The sequence below is a fragment of the Pituophis catenifer genome, unplaced genomic scaffold, assembly GCF_029215685.1.
Source record: "Pituophis catenifer annectens isolate HBS135680 unplaced genomic scaffold, rPitCat1.0.hap2 SCAF_1, whole genome shotgun sequence".
Classification (NCBI taxonomy): domain Eukaryota; kingdom Metazoa; phylum Chordata; class Lepidosauria; order Squamata; family Colubridae; genus Pituophis; species Pituophis catenifer.
The window spans coordinates 234,782,746-234,798,549 of NW_027256881.1; the positions used below are offsets into that span (position 1 = coordinate 234,782,746).

A 15,804-nucleotide genomic window follows, 5' to 3' on the forward strand; every position below is an offset into this window, starting at 1 on the left:
AAGTTTAACATATTTTACAGGGTGGGTAGGGAGTGGGTTATACAAAACAATTTCTATACTAATTTCATTTAACTTTCAACTGCTTTCTATTAACCCTTCCTTTTGCTCCTCATGGGCTAGGCCTCTTCCACTTCCTCCCCCTTTTTAAAATTTGACTTTGGAATCTGTTTATCTAAAACAGACCTGGGTTAGCTAATGAATACAGGTAGCGATGTAGCACACCACATACGTTTACCAAATGTATCACGGCATCTGCGTGGAGCCTGACCTCTCTATTTCTTGGCACCTTATAGCTCAGGGAAAGGGAGAAAACTTTAGTATATTAAATGTTCCTGTGCTCTAAAATTTATTTTATCTGGATGGCTAAAAAATTAAGTTGATTCCAAAAAACTTAATAAGTTACTTAAATGCAACGGTTATACTTTTTGCAGTTACCATACAAAAATGGCTCAGTAATTCATACCATTAGCACATATGTTACAAAACACTGAAACAAACAGTTTTCCAACATTTAAAAACAAGATAAGGCATGAATGAAATTCTGGGAAAATTTGCTTGGAAATTTCAGATATTTTAGAACATCTGAAATATGTTAGAAATCTTGTTAGCCATTTAAGCATTAGTTTAAAAAAAACATTTCTTACTGAAGTATTATTAACAAAACGAAAAGGAAATTACAGAACAAATGCATCTCCAATTTGGAAGTTTTGATATAGTACATTATGATAAACGATAAGCAAAAGATCTTGAAATGTTCATATAAATTATTTGACTATAAAAATATGGTTATAAAATTCTATGCATTCTGTAACAGATCATAATATGGAAATGGTCAGTTAAATGCAGGAAAAAATTATGTTGCAAGATTACTTACACTTCAAGATCATGGGATTTTTATGGGAGAAAAGGTCAATGAATTTGTATTATGAACAGAAATGGAGTACTTTTTAAAGGGCTTCCATGGAAAAATACCTACTGGAAATATTTTTTGTAAGTTGCAGAAATTAATGACCGGTATATAAAATCAGACTTTGTGGTTTTGTTCCTGCAATTACATATATTTAGATTTCTTCTTACTGCTGAGTATACGTTCTGTATTGGGATTCCTTGAACTTCTACCTCAGGACTAGAGAACTTGCCCATTCCAGTTCTCAGACTTTTCAGTCAACTGGAGGGTAGGTGGAAAGCACTTTAACTCAGCAATGGGGGGTGGCCCAAAGACAGGCTGTCATTTCCTCCTCCTCAGCCCCAGCCACATCCTACGTTAAAGGAGATTGGTGATGGCTTTTCCCTTTGGATTAGGATTGATCTTTTCTGGGAGAGAAAGCAGGAGGGGGGATCTGTCAGCTACTTTCCTTGCTTGTCCTGCATTAATCTCTAAAGCAGCACCCCTCCCTGCCTTGGTTACTGAAGCAGAACAGGGCTAAGCAATAAGGACCGTGAAGTGCATGCCAACCATCATCTTTTTTTGACACTCCCAGGCCTGGAGGAAAGCCCTTTAATGTGGGTGGCCAGGGGGAAGAGCTCATACATGCTTGTAAATCAAATAGTGATTGAGCTATCATTGTTGCTCCACCCCGTATGATTCAGGTGACTGCTTCCTCAATTATTATTATTCAGGCTGGTCACGCAATCACCCAGATGTTTAGATTCAATCAAGCATTTTTGTCCACCTATTGAATCCTTCCCAAGGATCTGGAAAAGGCAGATGTTTAATAATATTAAAATATTTCATCTCAGGATGATGATACATTATTATTGTTAGTCGCCTAGTTAGTTAGATATTTAAGCTAAATTTGGTGTTTTTATCCACTTACTGAGTCTTTCCCAAGTATCTAGGATAGGCAGATATGGTTGTTTAACAATATTAAAGGTATTGTTGCAGGATATAAGCTGTTTCAAGTAAAGCTGCCTTTTGCAATCGACTGATGTTGATTTTGTCAATGCTGATGGTGCTCAAGTGGTGTTCCAGACTTGAACAACTTTTGGAATTTAACACCCAAGACTACTACTATTATTGTTCATTTTACCTCCTCCTTCTCCTCTTGCTGAATCTTCTTGCATTGAACATCACCATCTTTTTAGAAAACAATTTTTTTTTAAAGCTGCAAAAATGTTCCAGGCATCAGAGGAAGAAGTTTTCTGGTGACTCATCAGTAGCAGCAAGTCAACATCAGACACTGATGTTGATTCACCCCCTTTCCCCCCTTTCAGCCCCTTTTCACCCCACCCAAAGTTATCCTTCAACAGAAAAGGAATATTTGGACTGAAAACCCACCTGGGCATTTTCACAGCCTTGCGATGTACCAATAAGTTCGCCTTTGCTTAAGGCAGATTTTGATATTCAATGTCTGATGCTGAGGAAGGCTGGAGAAACCTCTGGTTTTTCACAAGCTATTTTTCTTCCTTGTGGCTGTTCTCTGTAAAACCTTGAATCTGCTTTTCTACTGTACATAAGTGTGTACGTGCACACAGACACAAATGTGTATCGATTTCCTTCAAATAAATTCCATATATTTTCCCCAAAGAAATCAAGTCTTAGTTCATAGTCAATTTTCAGGGACTAATTTTATAAGAAAAAAATGGACTTGTGCTTTCTGTCAGAATGGATATAAACTAAATAAAGTAGTTATCGAGTTCTTCCTGAACTGGAGGTGTGAAAAATACATGCAGTTCATTTTTTTGGGGGGGGGAGAGAAGGATTAACTTAATAAGAGCCTGGTGGAGCAGTGGACTAAAGCGCTGTTAAATAGCACTTAGCTGCCAGCTGCCTGCAATTACTGCAAGTTCAAATCTCACCAGGCTCAAGGTTGACTCAGCCTTCCATCCTTCCGGGGTAGGTAAAATGAGGACCCGGATTGTGGGCAATAAACTGACTTTGTATAAAAAAGAACACTGCTTGGGGGGGCCAAAAGCCCTACTAAACAGGTATATACAAAAGTATGAAGGCTATTGCTTAACGCATTGTAAGCCGCCCTGAGTCTCCGGAGAAGGGCAGCATATAAATCGAACCAATAAATAAATAAATAAATAAATAACTATTGATTTTGGTAAATTCTAACAAGCATCTTCATTTTTCAACAAATACTCAAAACTGATTGTGTGAATCCAGTTACTGCAGGGTTTAAAAAGATATCGAGATCTAAAGTAAGAGAAATGTTTTGAATTTAAACAGGTCTAGTCAACACAATCAGTATCAATGGACTGGGGGAATTATATCCCAAACATCAGGAAGGCCCAGATCTCTAACCTGATTCTAGAAAATGAACCTGAAATGTTGTACAACTTGCTAATGAATTTTGAGAGAGAATGGAATTTTGTTTCCAATTTCTCACATGCTGTCTTGTTGATAATTGTGTGTATGTTTTTGCGTTGATTAAAGCTCACATTGTACTTAAAGTGCTGGATTTGAACTAGTGGTCTTATTCCTGCTTCCTATAAGGGATTATTGTTGCAATGACAAATTGTGGTACAATTATGTGTTAATGTGAAAAAGCTACTATAATCTTTATTTAAACAATGAGATACAGTGTCAGCTTGCTAATGCATTCTGTTTGGGAAAAATAGGAAAAATAGTTTCTCTATTACGTTAAGAATTTGGAGACGGCATCTGATGATCTATATGAAATGTTTCACTATGTCACATTGCATTGCAGAAATACCATTTCACAATGTTCTACATTCAATTGGCTTATTAGGTCAGCCCAAGTATCATGTGTTCACTGCAGCTTCCTACGGATGTTAGCAATTAAACCAATAACCATGAGAAACCCATAAGGCTGTACTTGGTCCCCATATTATTTGAAAGACTCTTCTTCATGGCCATGAAGTGCATGCCTCCAGTTCCTCAGTGGTTGCAACTAGCATTGTCCTAATCATTTAGAAGCCAGGAGACTGTGAGTTCCAGTTCCAGTCAGTCTCTCTCAACCGAACTCACCTCACACTCCCAGGGTTGTTGTGGGGAAAATAGGAGGAGGAAGGAGCATTATGTATGTTTGCCAGCTTAAATTATTTATAAAAATAATAAGGGCAGGATAAAAATCTAATAAATACACAAAAATAAATAAACACTCTGATGTCAGAATCGGGAACGTACATCTGGCAAAACCAGGCTCTTTTTCTTGGTTTAAATTGACTTCCTGCATAGCATGAGACTATCATACTTTCAAAAGAGCAGTGAAGTTATTTTTTTAGCAAGGAAAAAAAATCCAAGTCTAGTGTTCTTTTTAAAAAGCACCTTCACATTAAGACCCAGCAAACACTTTGACAAGTGCTAGTCAGCATTACATGGGCAGAGGACTCTATGAAACCAGATGACCAGCCTCCCTTGTAGCCCAAGCCAAAATCTTTTGGCAGACAAGAGACCCCTGAACAAAATGGAGGGAGCCGGAGAAGCAGAAACCAAAGCCTCAATTGAAGCTGGGCAGATCTGAGCGAGGCCATGTCTTCGGCCCCATCCCTGATGAAATGTTCTAGAACAGGGGTCTCCAACCTTGGCAACTTGCTGGCTGAGGAACTCTGGGAGTTGAAGTCCACAAGTCTTAAAGTTGCCAAGGTTGGAGACCCCTGTTCTAGATTGTGTCCGTGACCAAAGTTGTGTCAGAAGATGAGAGGAAACTCTTCTAAATCTGTAACACCTAAATTCCCTTCCACTAAAAGTGTGTTTTGGGAAATGTAAGGAGTGAAAAAGAAAGAGTAATGATTAATAGTATGGCCGGTCTTAGTCATGGGTAGTGGTAGAAATAGTTGATATCATGGGGTTATTTGAGAAAAAAAATACTCTGTTTGTCTAAAAAGGAAAAGCAGGAGACAATCTGAGGCTGAATAACTACACTCAATCAAAAGCTGTCAGAAAAGCTATAAGAATAAAGCAGATGAATCATCCATACAGTGCCTGCCAGTTTCTAGTTTGCTGTAGACCACTGGTAATCAGCATGGTGATTAGGATAGCACTAATTTGGTTTGCAGGTACTAAGTGTTCTGATTCAGAATGGATGGCGCCTACAGTTGAAACTGCCCTTAAAATAGGGATGAGCAAACTTCTAGTGGCTGGTATCCAGGCTGAACACTTTGCAAAACCATATGATCAAGCAAGAGGTGGAAAGCAGTGCATCATGTACAAATGGGCAGGACAAAGTTTTTCTGTTTGGGGCCTGTGAGATTTACTTTCTTTTGAATAGTGCTAAACTTACCTTAGCCTATTTTACATGTTATGCTGCAGTATTTATTTCCTGTCTCAAAAAGATGAGAAACTGCTGAAAACCTTCAGCAAGGCAGATTTTACAAGAGAGGCAAAGAAGTGGTTATTCATCCATCTATTAAATACAGGGGAAACTTTATCTGGAAAGCAACAAACCTAACGGGAGAACTAAACCAGGTACAACTTTATTTCACAGTGAGCTTCCAGTGAGCTATGGCTCATAATGCTAATGTGAATTGTAGTCACATTCAAATCAAGAGACCTGGCAGGAAATACTGTTCTTTTCCGCTAGTAAAGGCCATTTTTGAATGCTGTCTTTTCTGAGACATCCCATCCCAGAAAAGCAAAATTTGGAAGACAAATAGAGTGGACAGTCAGATTTCAGTGGCATGTAAAATAATGCATTTATTTGTGACAGCACCTATTTTACCTTCACTAATCTAAAAACTACAGCAACATTGTAAGTCCTGGATATTATTTTGATGGGAGACCACAAGCAATGCCAGACTTCAGTATTATTACAAGAAAACAACCTACGTATGTCAAACTCAATTTGAGGGAGACTTCGTTCTTATCTGTTTGGCTTATATAACAGGATATTAAAAAGTAATGTGAATGTGAAGATTTTTTTACAATGATTAACAATCTCTGTGTGCTGTCAGAAGCACATTGAAATCACTGTTGTAAGATGTAAGTAGATTGAACATCAATTTAGATATATTTCAGAATTCAAGTATTATAAAATATTTTTAATTTTGGTTGGCTTTGCGGGGAAAAATATAGACAAGACATGTCCATCATAGTTTATAGGATAAGTTTTGTATTTTCCCCCTTTATTCATTTAAATATTAAATATTGATTTTGACACTTCTCCTTTTACATCACTAGCATTTTCCAAAAAAAACATTGAAGGTCACCAATGTTTATAGGGACTAGTGGTATTTCTCCCCCAGTTCACTACAACAGAAAGTCTCATTGTTATCAGCACATTGAGAATGTTTCCATATGCAGGATTAGTATAATCCTATATAGTTCTCAGCCTTTGTGACCACACAAATTTGCTTCCCTTTTTCTAGGCATCCAATTAACTTCCAGTTCCATCAGTGGTGAAATGTAAAATTTGTTACTACCGGTTCTGTGGGTGTGGCTTAGTGTGCGGGGGGTAATGTGACTGGGTGGGCATGGCCAACTTTTTTTTTTTTTTACTTTTAAAACCATCTTTTTACAACCTCTTCAGCCGAAGAGGTTATAGAAAAAATGCTTTTAAAAGCCTCTGACGATCCCAGCTGAGTCACACGATCATCAGAGGCTTTTTTTTTTTTACTTTTAAAAGCATTTTTTCGGCCGAAGATGTTGTAGAAAAAATGCTTTTAAAAATTAAAAAAAGAGCCTCTGATGATTGTGCGGGTCAGCTGGGCATGTGGGGGGGCAGGGATTTTTGCTACCGGTTCTCCGAATCACCCGCCGCCATCGCTACTGGATTGGGTGATCCGGTCCGAACCGGGAGCATTTTACCCCTGAGTTCCATCATGGCACAAAGTGAATGGCAATGAATGCATTTGAGCAATTGAAGGGAGAAGCCATGGGGGTGGGCCATCTGGGAACTCCCAATGGTCCGTTACTATTCTCCACCTACCTTATAGAGGCAGGATGCTGGTTGTTGGCCATTGCCATTTCTTGAGCAGTAGTGATGAATACAATCAGTAAGGATGAGGACAATTGTTTTGACAATGTATCTGAGGGCCTAGCAGCTATGTGGAACTTCCCAGAATGAGGACAAGGGTGGGGCACTGAATATTTCCTTGGCAAATGTAATTAGTGATGAAGCAGAATTTCTCATGCTACAGCAAGGGCCTTCCAAAACCTCCCTCATTCTTTTTAGAAAGAATGATCAAGATCAGGCAAGAGCTACTCTATACCTAACATCCATTTGGAACTAACAATATCCTTTAAACTCCTTTTGTTAAGACACCACCCCTGCCCCGTTCAAAATTACAAAAGGATAGTGATACAGATTCGTATAGAATTTATATAAAAGGCAAGGAAATCTCTGGGTTGCGTGGGAGGGAGAATGGGTGGGCGCTGTCCCTGGTGGACAGAAGAACAGTGGAAGCAGTGAAGTAAGATGGAATCAGTGAGTCTGGGCTGGGCTTGGGTGTGGCATACCCTGAAAAATGTCACGGGATAGTCTTTAATGACGCGCGAGTGGCTGGGGCGGGCTGCGTACTTCGTAGGTGAATCACCCAAGTGGGAGGCATTGGCATGAGTAATGCGCTAGATTTTTATGGCAGCTTTACAGGCATAACCATATTTCTATCCTTGGTCTGGAAATAAAGATATATTGTAGATATTTCTGTCTCCAACAGAGGAAAACGGAAACACCAAACAAGCTAAACGAAGAATAATTTTTGTGGCATTCCTAACAATGCAGGAATGTGCCTTGGTCTTCCATATAATGTTTCATATTACTTAGAGCTTCTTGGCTGTGTTTATCTTTTCTATTAGCATCCAAAATTTTACTCTCAAAATGCTAAGTTTTATTTTTTTTAGAATTACATCATTTATGGTGTGCTAATAAACTTAGGAAATAGGGTTTCTCTTTTGGGCTAAGAGTATTATTTCAGCCAAATAGTTAAATATTTGACAGAAAAACTGTAGTTTAAGGCAGCTGCCCCCAACCTTTTGGGACTCCGGGGCCGGTTCCGTGGAGAGCGGGTTTTTTGCGGATGGAGTATGTGTGTTTTGTGTGTGTGTGTGTGTGTTTTGTGTGTGTGTGTGATGGTTTCTCACACTGCAGGCATCCTGCATATGTGTGGCTGGGACTTCTGTGGCTTGTGTGGCCTGGTTCCTGCTGGGCCGTGGACTGGTGCTGGTCCTTGGCCCTGAGGTTGGGGTTGGGGACCCATGGTTTAAGGTATATGATGAATGTATTTCAAAAATTCATTCATTATCTATAAAACATACAATGTTTAATGTACATTAATGAACACAAATCACTAACACACAATCTCTGACTAGTCTGTTGTATCCTGTCAAGTATTAGATCACTTAAAATTAGTATGCCTTGCTGAAAATAAACCTTTGCCTCAGCTTTGAACATTCACTGGGAATTCAGATGGGATCCCTAAGGAGACATTGTTCTCCTTAACAATAAGAGGGCCAATTTGGTATAATGGCTAAGGCACCAGGCTAGAAACTGGGAGAGTATGAATTCTAATTCTGCTTTAGGCATGCAACCAGCTAGGTGGTTTTATGCCAGTCTCTCTCTGTATACCCCATGAATGAGGCCATGGCAAACCATTTCCAAAAAAGTGTTGCCAAGAAAACTGCAGGGACTAGTCCAGGAAATTGCCAGGAGTCAAAATTGACATACATATTTCCAGAGAGACCTGGAAAACTCCAGAAACTACTAGCACTATATGGGCAAGGAAACAAGAATAGGAGTTTCCAAAAGAGAAAAAGGAAAAAAAAACATTATGTAAGAATCTTTTCATCCTAGAACAATCTTGGTAACCTTTAGGCTACGCTGGATTGGACTTGAGGTGAATCCAAGTAACATGTTTTATAATGAAAACACCTATCTTGGTTTCAGGCAAATAGTACTAGGGATTTTTCTTCTCCCGGCCCTACTGAAACCTACACATGCAGGCACACATCTTCTAAAGTTGCTATTTGCATCTGGGGAAGTCTTAATTGGCCTTGATTGCTTTTAATTGTTGCTATGGGAAACCTTTCCTGTGGGAAAAAAAAATAGAAAAAATTCTGCTGACATGTCAGATTAGTACAAGAATACATGCAGCCATTTTGCTTGTTTGAAACAAATAGGGTTGATGGCATTGCTTGACAAAAGGGTTTTCTGGTGAACTCTTCCCCCAGCATCAGAATATCCTGAATCACTCCAAGCTAAAAGAGCTATCTGTTCCCAGGGTCTGAGCCATGCATGTAGATTTGATTTGTGCAATGGGTTTGGGGAAAATATATTCAATGGGAGTGAACAAGACAAGTCCTTTTCTCCTATGGTTTCTCTAGGGAGTGGTGGGGTGTGGAGGAAGGAGGGATGGGGAATGTAGGCTTTGCTCCCCCGGTCACAGTGCTCCCTTTGCCCACAGCTCCTTACAAGTGTGCTCCCTGCAGGAGATTCGTGGGGGATCCTTGCCTTCCTGTGTGCCACGCTTTGGAACCTGCCTGGGGTGCCTGCACTGAACCGCACGGACCAAGTGACCACCAGACAGTCCATCCAGCAGATGTACGACCTTACTCGCTATCTGGAACACCAGCTGCACGCGCTTGCGGCCACTTATGTGAGTGTAGATGCTTTGGGAGAATGGAAGTAGCTGAGCTGAGCAACGGCCTAGAAATTCTTTTCTTGCTTCTTTCCCCTTTCCTCGAACCATCTCCATTTTTTTCCTGCCCAACTGGCCTCCTTGGAAAATTCTGCCTCCATGTTTCTCTCCCTTTGGATAACTCTGCAGCAAAGGAAGGCCAGGTTTCTCTCTGTGTATTCTGGCATGTGGGTTTAGTGCACCTCATGGAGGATTCCTCTTGTCACCTTTCCATAGGACTAAGGCAGTTAGTCCTTTTTTTTTTTTTCATTCTGGAAATTAAAATGATGCAAGAAGTGGTAGGGAAAGATATAAGTGCTGTAAACAGAAAACAGTGTCATTTGGAGCTTCATAAAACTGGTGCATATGAAGGGAAAGATTATATAAGCAGATATTGAATCCTGAAAGCCCATTGCAAGAGAAGGATGTTAAAAGGCAACAGACTGATTCGTCACATTATTTGAAAAGGGATTTAGGGATATGGAAATTTTGTGCCTGTGACACTTTGTGCCAGCACCTAAAATTTCCTCCTACCTGGTGAATAGCTGAAATACTGTTCTCTCTCCACAGCTATGGCTCTCACTTGGCAGAATATCTGACATCTTTTCTCCTCCCTGCCTTCAGGCACCGGTGGAGTCTCCCTGTTTACAATCTGTTGTGGATCTCCCGCTGGGGTGAGGTGAGGCCTCGTCTGTCAGAACTTGCCAGGGAAACGCCCGACTGTGCAGAAAGTGGGGGTAGCCCCTCATCAGCTTGCATGGCATCCCTGCTCTCTGGCCTACCTGGCATTTCAGGCCCTACCCTTTGGCAGCTTTCCCTGACACTGAGCATCAAATGCTATCAAATCAGGAATTTGCTTGGTTTGGACCATGGAAAATGCAGGAGCCATGTTTTCTAGTATATCAACATTCCAGAAATATTTTTTTAAGGAGGCGGATCAAGAAGGTCAGATTTTCACAGTCTAGAAAACTAAAGAATTGTGCCATTATACAGCAGCTAGTGTCCATTCACTGAGTTTGCGTGATGTGCACATTTAATGAGAACTTCTGTCCCAGAAATGAACAGATTTTTTTTCTTTTTTAATTTGATTTATATGCCGCCCTTCTCTGGAGACTCAGGGTGGCTTACAATGCATTAAGCAATAGCCTTCATACTTTTGTATATTTATACAAAGTCATCCTATTGCCTCCACAAACTGGGTCGTCAATTTACCTACCTTAGAAAGGATGGAAGGTTGAGTCAACCTTGAGCCTGGTGAGATTCGAACTTACAGTAATTGCAGACAGCTGGATGTTAATTACAATGCATTAGTCTGCTGAGCTATCCAGCTTATTATTTTGGTAATAATAAGCTGGAAGAGGCTGATCAACAGAAGCAAATTTAGCCTAAAGCCAACTCTCTGCACATATTCAGCTTGTGCTGGTTTCCAACACACACACAACATATATATATATATGCAGAGGTAAAGATAAAGATAGATAGCTGATATTTGATAGGTAGGTAGGTAGGTAGGTAGGTAGATAGATAGATAGATAGATAGATAGATAGATAGATAGATAGATAGATCACGCACGAGAGATGTCAAAATGATGATCATGATCTTTTCCTCTTTCTCTGTCAGTGTAGGAATTGAAAAACTGCATTCTGGGATGATATGTGTCATTTGTTGATAAAACTGTCCCTAATTAAATATTGATATTATAATACTTATCAAAGGTACAGTTATTTATCATTATAGCAACTAGAAGGAAGGAAGATAACATACATTGGATTAGTATTTGTATACTGATCCTATATTATAGGCATACTGATGATCAATATTGGAATTTACTTTGCCAATCCCAGTTAATGGTGCATTCCCATGTTGTTCACATGGAACACAAAAGATCTGAACGTCTTCAAAATATATAGCTGTGTATACAGAGATACACAATTTTCCAAATTCACATGAAAACAGGTATGAAACCTGTTACATTAGATTCACAGAAAGCCAGGTTTCAGTTAACACTTATTTCCAGTGAGTGAAATTATATAAATAAAGATATGGTAATAACAGTTGGTCTCTCAAACTTGTTGTCTATTTATATATATATATTTTTAAAAATGTATTAGCTAAATTTGTATGGCCTGTCATGCCACAGAAAGTGACTCTGGGTAGCATACAATAATCTGTATAAACTTGTAAATAAATAATAATTATATAATAATTATTAAAATAATTAAAACTTATAAAAGCAAAACTAAAGTAGGAAAAGAGAATAATAGATGGAAGAATGTTAATAATAAGGGACCCACCTCATTAGTTCATCTTGAGGGACCTTCAGAAGTTGAGAAGTGATGAAATCCACAATATGGGTGCTACAGCAAAAAAAGACCCACCGTCTAGGGCCTGCCAAATGTAGGTCTCAAGATATTAGAACCTGTAACATACTTATTTTATGAGATCTAATGGGACTGGTAAATGAAATTGGAGAAAGGTATTCCCTCAAATAAGCCAGTCCCATGCCGTTAGAGTATTAAAGGTCAATATCATAATGGACTATCTCCCATCCATCGTAATTGTCAAGAAATCAGATCATGATCCAGGCCTCTAGAAATAACCTAGGACAAACAGATTAAGATTTTAGTAAAGCAAAGTAAAAATTGTTTCCTGCAACCTGGTAATTTCCAAACCTTTGGGACTGTGATTCTAAGCATCAGACACTTAAGTGAATCGATGGCAATATAAACGTAATAATAAATAAATATCCCCTCATAACTCATCTAGGGGCTAATGGGACTTACATTCAAACCATCTGGAGAGTGTCAGGTTGGGAAAGGATGTTTAATAAGAAACCAACCTGAAAATGAAACAGGAGAGGTAAGGGTAAATGAAATGAAGATAAGGAAAGGCACTGTAGCAATATGAAGGAGATTGCTGAGGCCAATAAGTGTAGCAACTGGGAAATCAGATCCTATAGAAAGGCTATATTGCTCATTGGAAAAACCTACCACTATTTTTCCTGAGCTTTCCTGTGGAAATGGGGAACACAAGCCAATGCTTATAGCCCATCTACTGAAATGACCTGAACTTGACTTGTGCTAGTACTACCATTCCTCTCATTATGAAAGAAAGAAATTACTGAGAGAGAAAATTCAGGAGATTAACACAAGCGAGGAGGAATTTGGAGAGTGGCGAAGAGATGAGCCTGATGGTCAAGGAAGTTGGGTTGATGCCTTAGGGTGGGGGAGGGGTTAAGGGGAACCGCCCACAGGCGATCTTAAGTAGGTCAGCATTTACAACGCTTAATGGTTGGCAACCAAACAGAAGGGGAAAACAAAGCAAAACAACACAAAAGATAGCTAGGCAAAGTGCCCTATGGTCACCAGAGCTTTGCTCTAAACCTGTCAGGGAAGGAAAACAATTGGGCAGGCCATCCCGCTGGCAGCTTTTGGAGGGATGTTACACACTTTTTCCTAAGTGATTTCCGTAGAAGCAAAACTACTTCCAAAGGCTGCCATAGAAGGTATGGATAGAAAAAGCTTATCAGGCAGCAGAAGAAATGCAAGGATGTCGACTGGTAACACAAGAATCTTTACTACATAAGCCTTTTAGAGGCTGTGAAAGTGTAGTTTAAGTGCACCAGATCTCTACTATGGCCTTTCCTTGGTCTTCTGGGCTTGTGGGATATATCACTTCATATCTTAAACAAACAATGTATCTTCCAAAAACCTTCCAAGTGTTCTCTTCTTTATTCTTTCCCCCCCATGAAGCCCCTATTCTTAAATATAACAGAATTCCTCTTTCTCCTTTCCCTCTTTTCTCCTGCTGGTCTCATGGTGATGGCCACGTCCCAGCCTGCCTGTTAGCTGATCTCTGCTACTGCTATAAAATTGTTTGGGGAGCCTCTACTTGCCCTCGGGCAACAGAGAGGAAATTAATTTGTCTTCTGAGCTTGTCAGGTTCTTCACACACCCGCAGGGTTTGACACACCTCCCTTCCGCTTGGTGCTTCACCCACCCCACTGCCTGGGCAATCCTGGTGCCTGCGGGACACCACTGTTGGCAGGGGGTGGGGAATCCCAGGAACGCAGCCCAGCAGGGCGGGCAGGCAGGCAGGTGTGAATAAAGCCAGCATGTGCCTGTGTTTGTAGCAGAATGATCAGCCGGGAAGCAAGGATCTTTCAATGATAGAAACTTACTAACTGCAATAGCAGCATAGAAGTGCAAGAAGTGCAACAGATAACAGCGAGGTCTTTGCAAGTCAGTGGATCCAGGGACACTTTGCCCAAGCCCAGGGATGGATTGGTCAGCAGGCATAATTGGGCAACAGCGTACAGAAATATGTCCTCTTCCATGTAGCACTGTGTACAGGTAGTTCTTGACGTATAATCATAAACTGTAGCAAAAAGATTATAAAATTAGACATAAATCACTTAACAATTGTCATGCTTAGCCACAGAAATTCTGGTCCCAATTGTGGTTATCAGGACTACTTGTACTGCAATTGATCTTTCCCACAACCAAGCTAAGGTCTTATCCGTCCTTCCATCAGCAGAAACTCTACCAGGTGCTCCCACCGCTGTTCTATATTCCGTTTCTCTTATCTATATTCCTGGGCACTACCAAGTCACCTGTTTTCCTTCCAATTCATGGGTGACAAGACATGACAGCTTTTGCACAGCTTAAGGCTGTTGGAATAAGCAGGACCATTTTAACACATTTTAACAGCTAAAAAAATGGCAGCTTTTCCACTGGTGGACTGGAGATCAGATGAAGCAACATCGGAGGGGAGTGGGGAGGAATTAACAACCGAAAAAGAGATTGTTTGTTTTATAGTTAAGTGCAAGTGGACTCATGTCCTGTGATCCCATAAACTTACATCTCCTTGTCTTGCCTGTAAGAGAGAGAGAGAGAGAGAGAGAGGATGGAGGCATTCGCAGAGGCGGTGGGTGGAAAGCACTGGGAAAGTAGGTATTCCTGTTCAAGTGAGTTTAACACTTTCTTGTCTTTTCTCCTCAGCTTAACTACCTGGGGCCACCTTTCAATGAGCCGGACTTTGACCCTCCCCGGATAATTGGGGTAGAAGCTGTGCCAAGTGCCACTGTAGACATTCAGGAATGGCACAGTTTGAATGACAACGCCCGGCTAGCGGCTAATTACCAGGCCTACAGCCACCTGCTCTGCTACCTGAGGACCATGGATGGCACGGCTCCAACTGCAGTGCCGAGTCTGCACCACAGCCTCGCCCACTTCCGGGCTAGCCTGCAAGGGCTGCTGGGCTCGATCGCAGGCATCATGGCTTCCCTGGGTTATTCACTCCCAACTACAGGGCCCCCTCTAGAGATTACCCCACCCAGCCACTTCCTGCGCAAGATGGACGACTTCTGGCTGCTCAAAGAGCTACAGACCTGGCTGTGGCGCTCAGCCAAAGACTTCAACCGACTGCGCAAAAGGGTGCCTCCTTCCGCTGTTATGCTGCATCTGGAAACCAGAGGCTTTTGATTCCTGCCGTCGCCATTGTCTCTGCCTTCACCTCATTCACTGACATCATTCAGACCTGCCACTCAAGGACTAGCACTTCTGAAAGACTCCAAATCCAATGCCTTCTCCCAGCCCCTTCTCAAAATTGCCCTCTTCCTCTTCCTTGTCCCTTGCTTTTTTGGTGCTGCATTGCTCTCTGCTACTAAGCTGTGCCTCTGGGTGAACAGATACACATCTATACAACCTGTTTCTTTGCATCTCTTCCTTCTCCACCTTGTGTAAAATTAATATCTCCTCCTCCTCCCTCTCCTTCCCTCCCTCTCTTTCTCTCTTCCTCTTCTAGAGGGGCCATTCATTTTCCAGAAGGAGAGGAAGAGTGTTTCCCTTCCCATCTCTAGGATGAACAATTAAGCCCTAGCTGCAGGGCAGCCAACAGCTGCAGCCTCCACTGCTGATGCTCCAGTTGCCTTAAACTTCACTCCCTCCGTAGCTGGATTTCTCTGTATTCTCCCCATTCTGTTTAAGGGGCTGTGCCAATTAGAAGCTTATCAAGGACATTCTATGATCAGGCACTTACATGGGAAGCATCTCTCCAGTCAGGTTGTAAAATATGCCCAAACTGAAAACAGAGATGAGATACTCAGTTTAGAACAAACACGTGTAGGTTTTCAGCTTTCTTTCCCCTCCCTGGTTAGGTAAGATCATTCATTCAATGTTTTTTTCATTCATTCATTCATTCATTCATTCATTCATTCATTCATTCATTCATTCATTCATTCATCATATGTGCAGACCTACCCTTAGTAGGATAATTGTCTA

General features: G+C 40.8%; 1 protein-coding gene across 1 annotated transcript; it reads left to right on the forward strand.

The window, feature by feature from the left end:
* The first annotated feature begins 2,354 nt into the window (after positions 1-2,354).
* CLCF1 (cardiotrophin like cytokine factor 1) lies at positions 2,355-15,006 on the forward strand. Its single transcript, XM_070957190.1, has 3 exons — positions 2,355-2,382; positions 9,335-9,501; positions 14,524-15,006. The coding sequence occupies exons 1-3, from the start codon at positions 2,355-2,357 to the stop codon at positions 15,004-15,006; spliced, it is 678 nt and encodes a 225-aa protein (XP_070813291.1).
* The last annotated feature ends 798 nt before the right edge of the window (positions 15,007-15,804 follow it).

Excerpts from the sequence above, each read along its gene's own strand:
- CLCF1 (XM_070957190.1), top strand. The coding sequence starts at position 2,355 with ATGCTGAGGAAGGCTGGAGAAACCTCTG. Across the intron at positions 2,383-9,334 it reads GAAGGCTGGAGAAACCTCTG|GAGATTCGTGGGGGATCCTT; the intron begins GTTTTTCACAAG and ends TGCTCCCTGCAG. Across the intron at positions 9,502-14,523 it reads ACGCGCTTGCGGCCACTTAT|CTTAACTACCTGGGGCCACC; the intron begins GTGAGTGTAGAT and ends TTTTCTCCTCAG.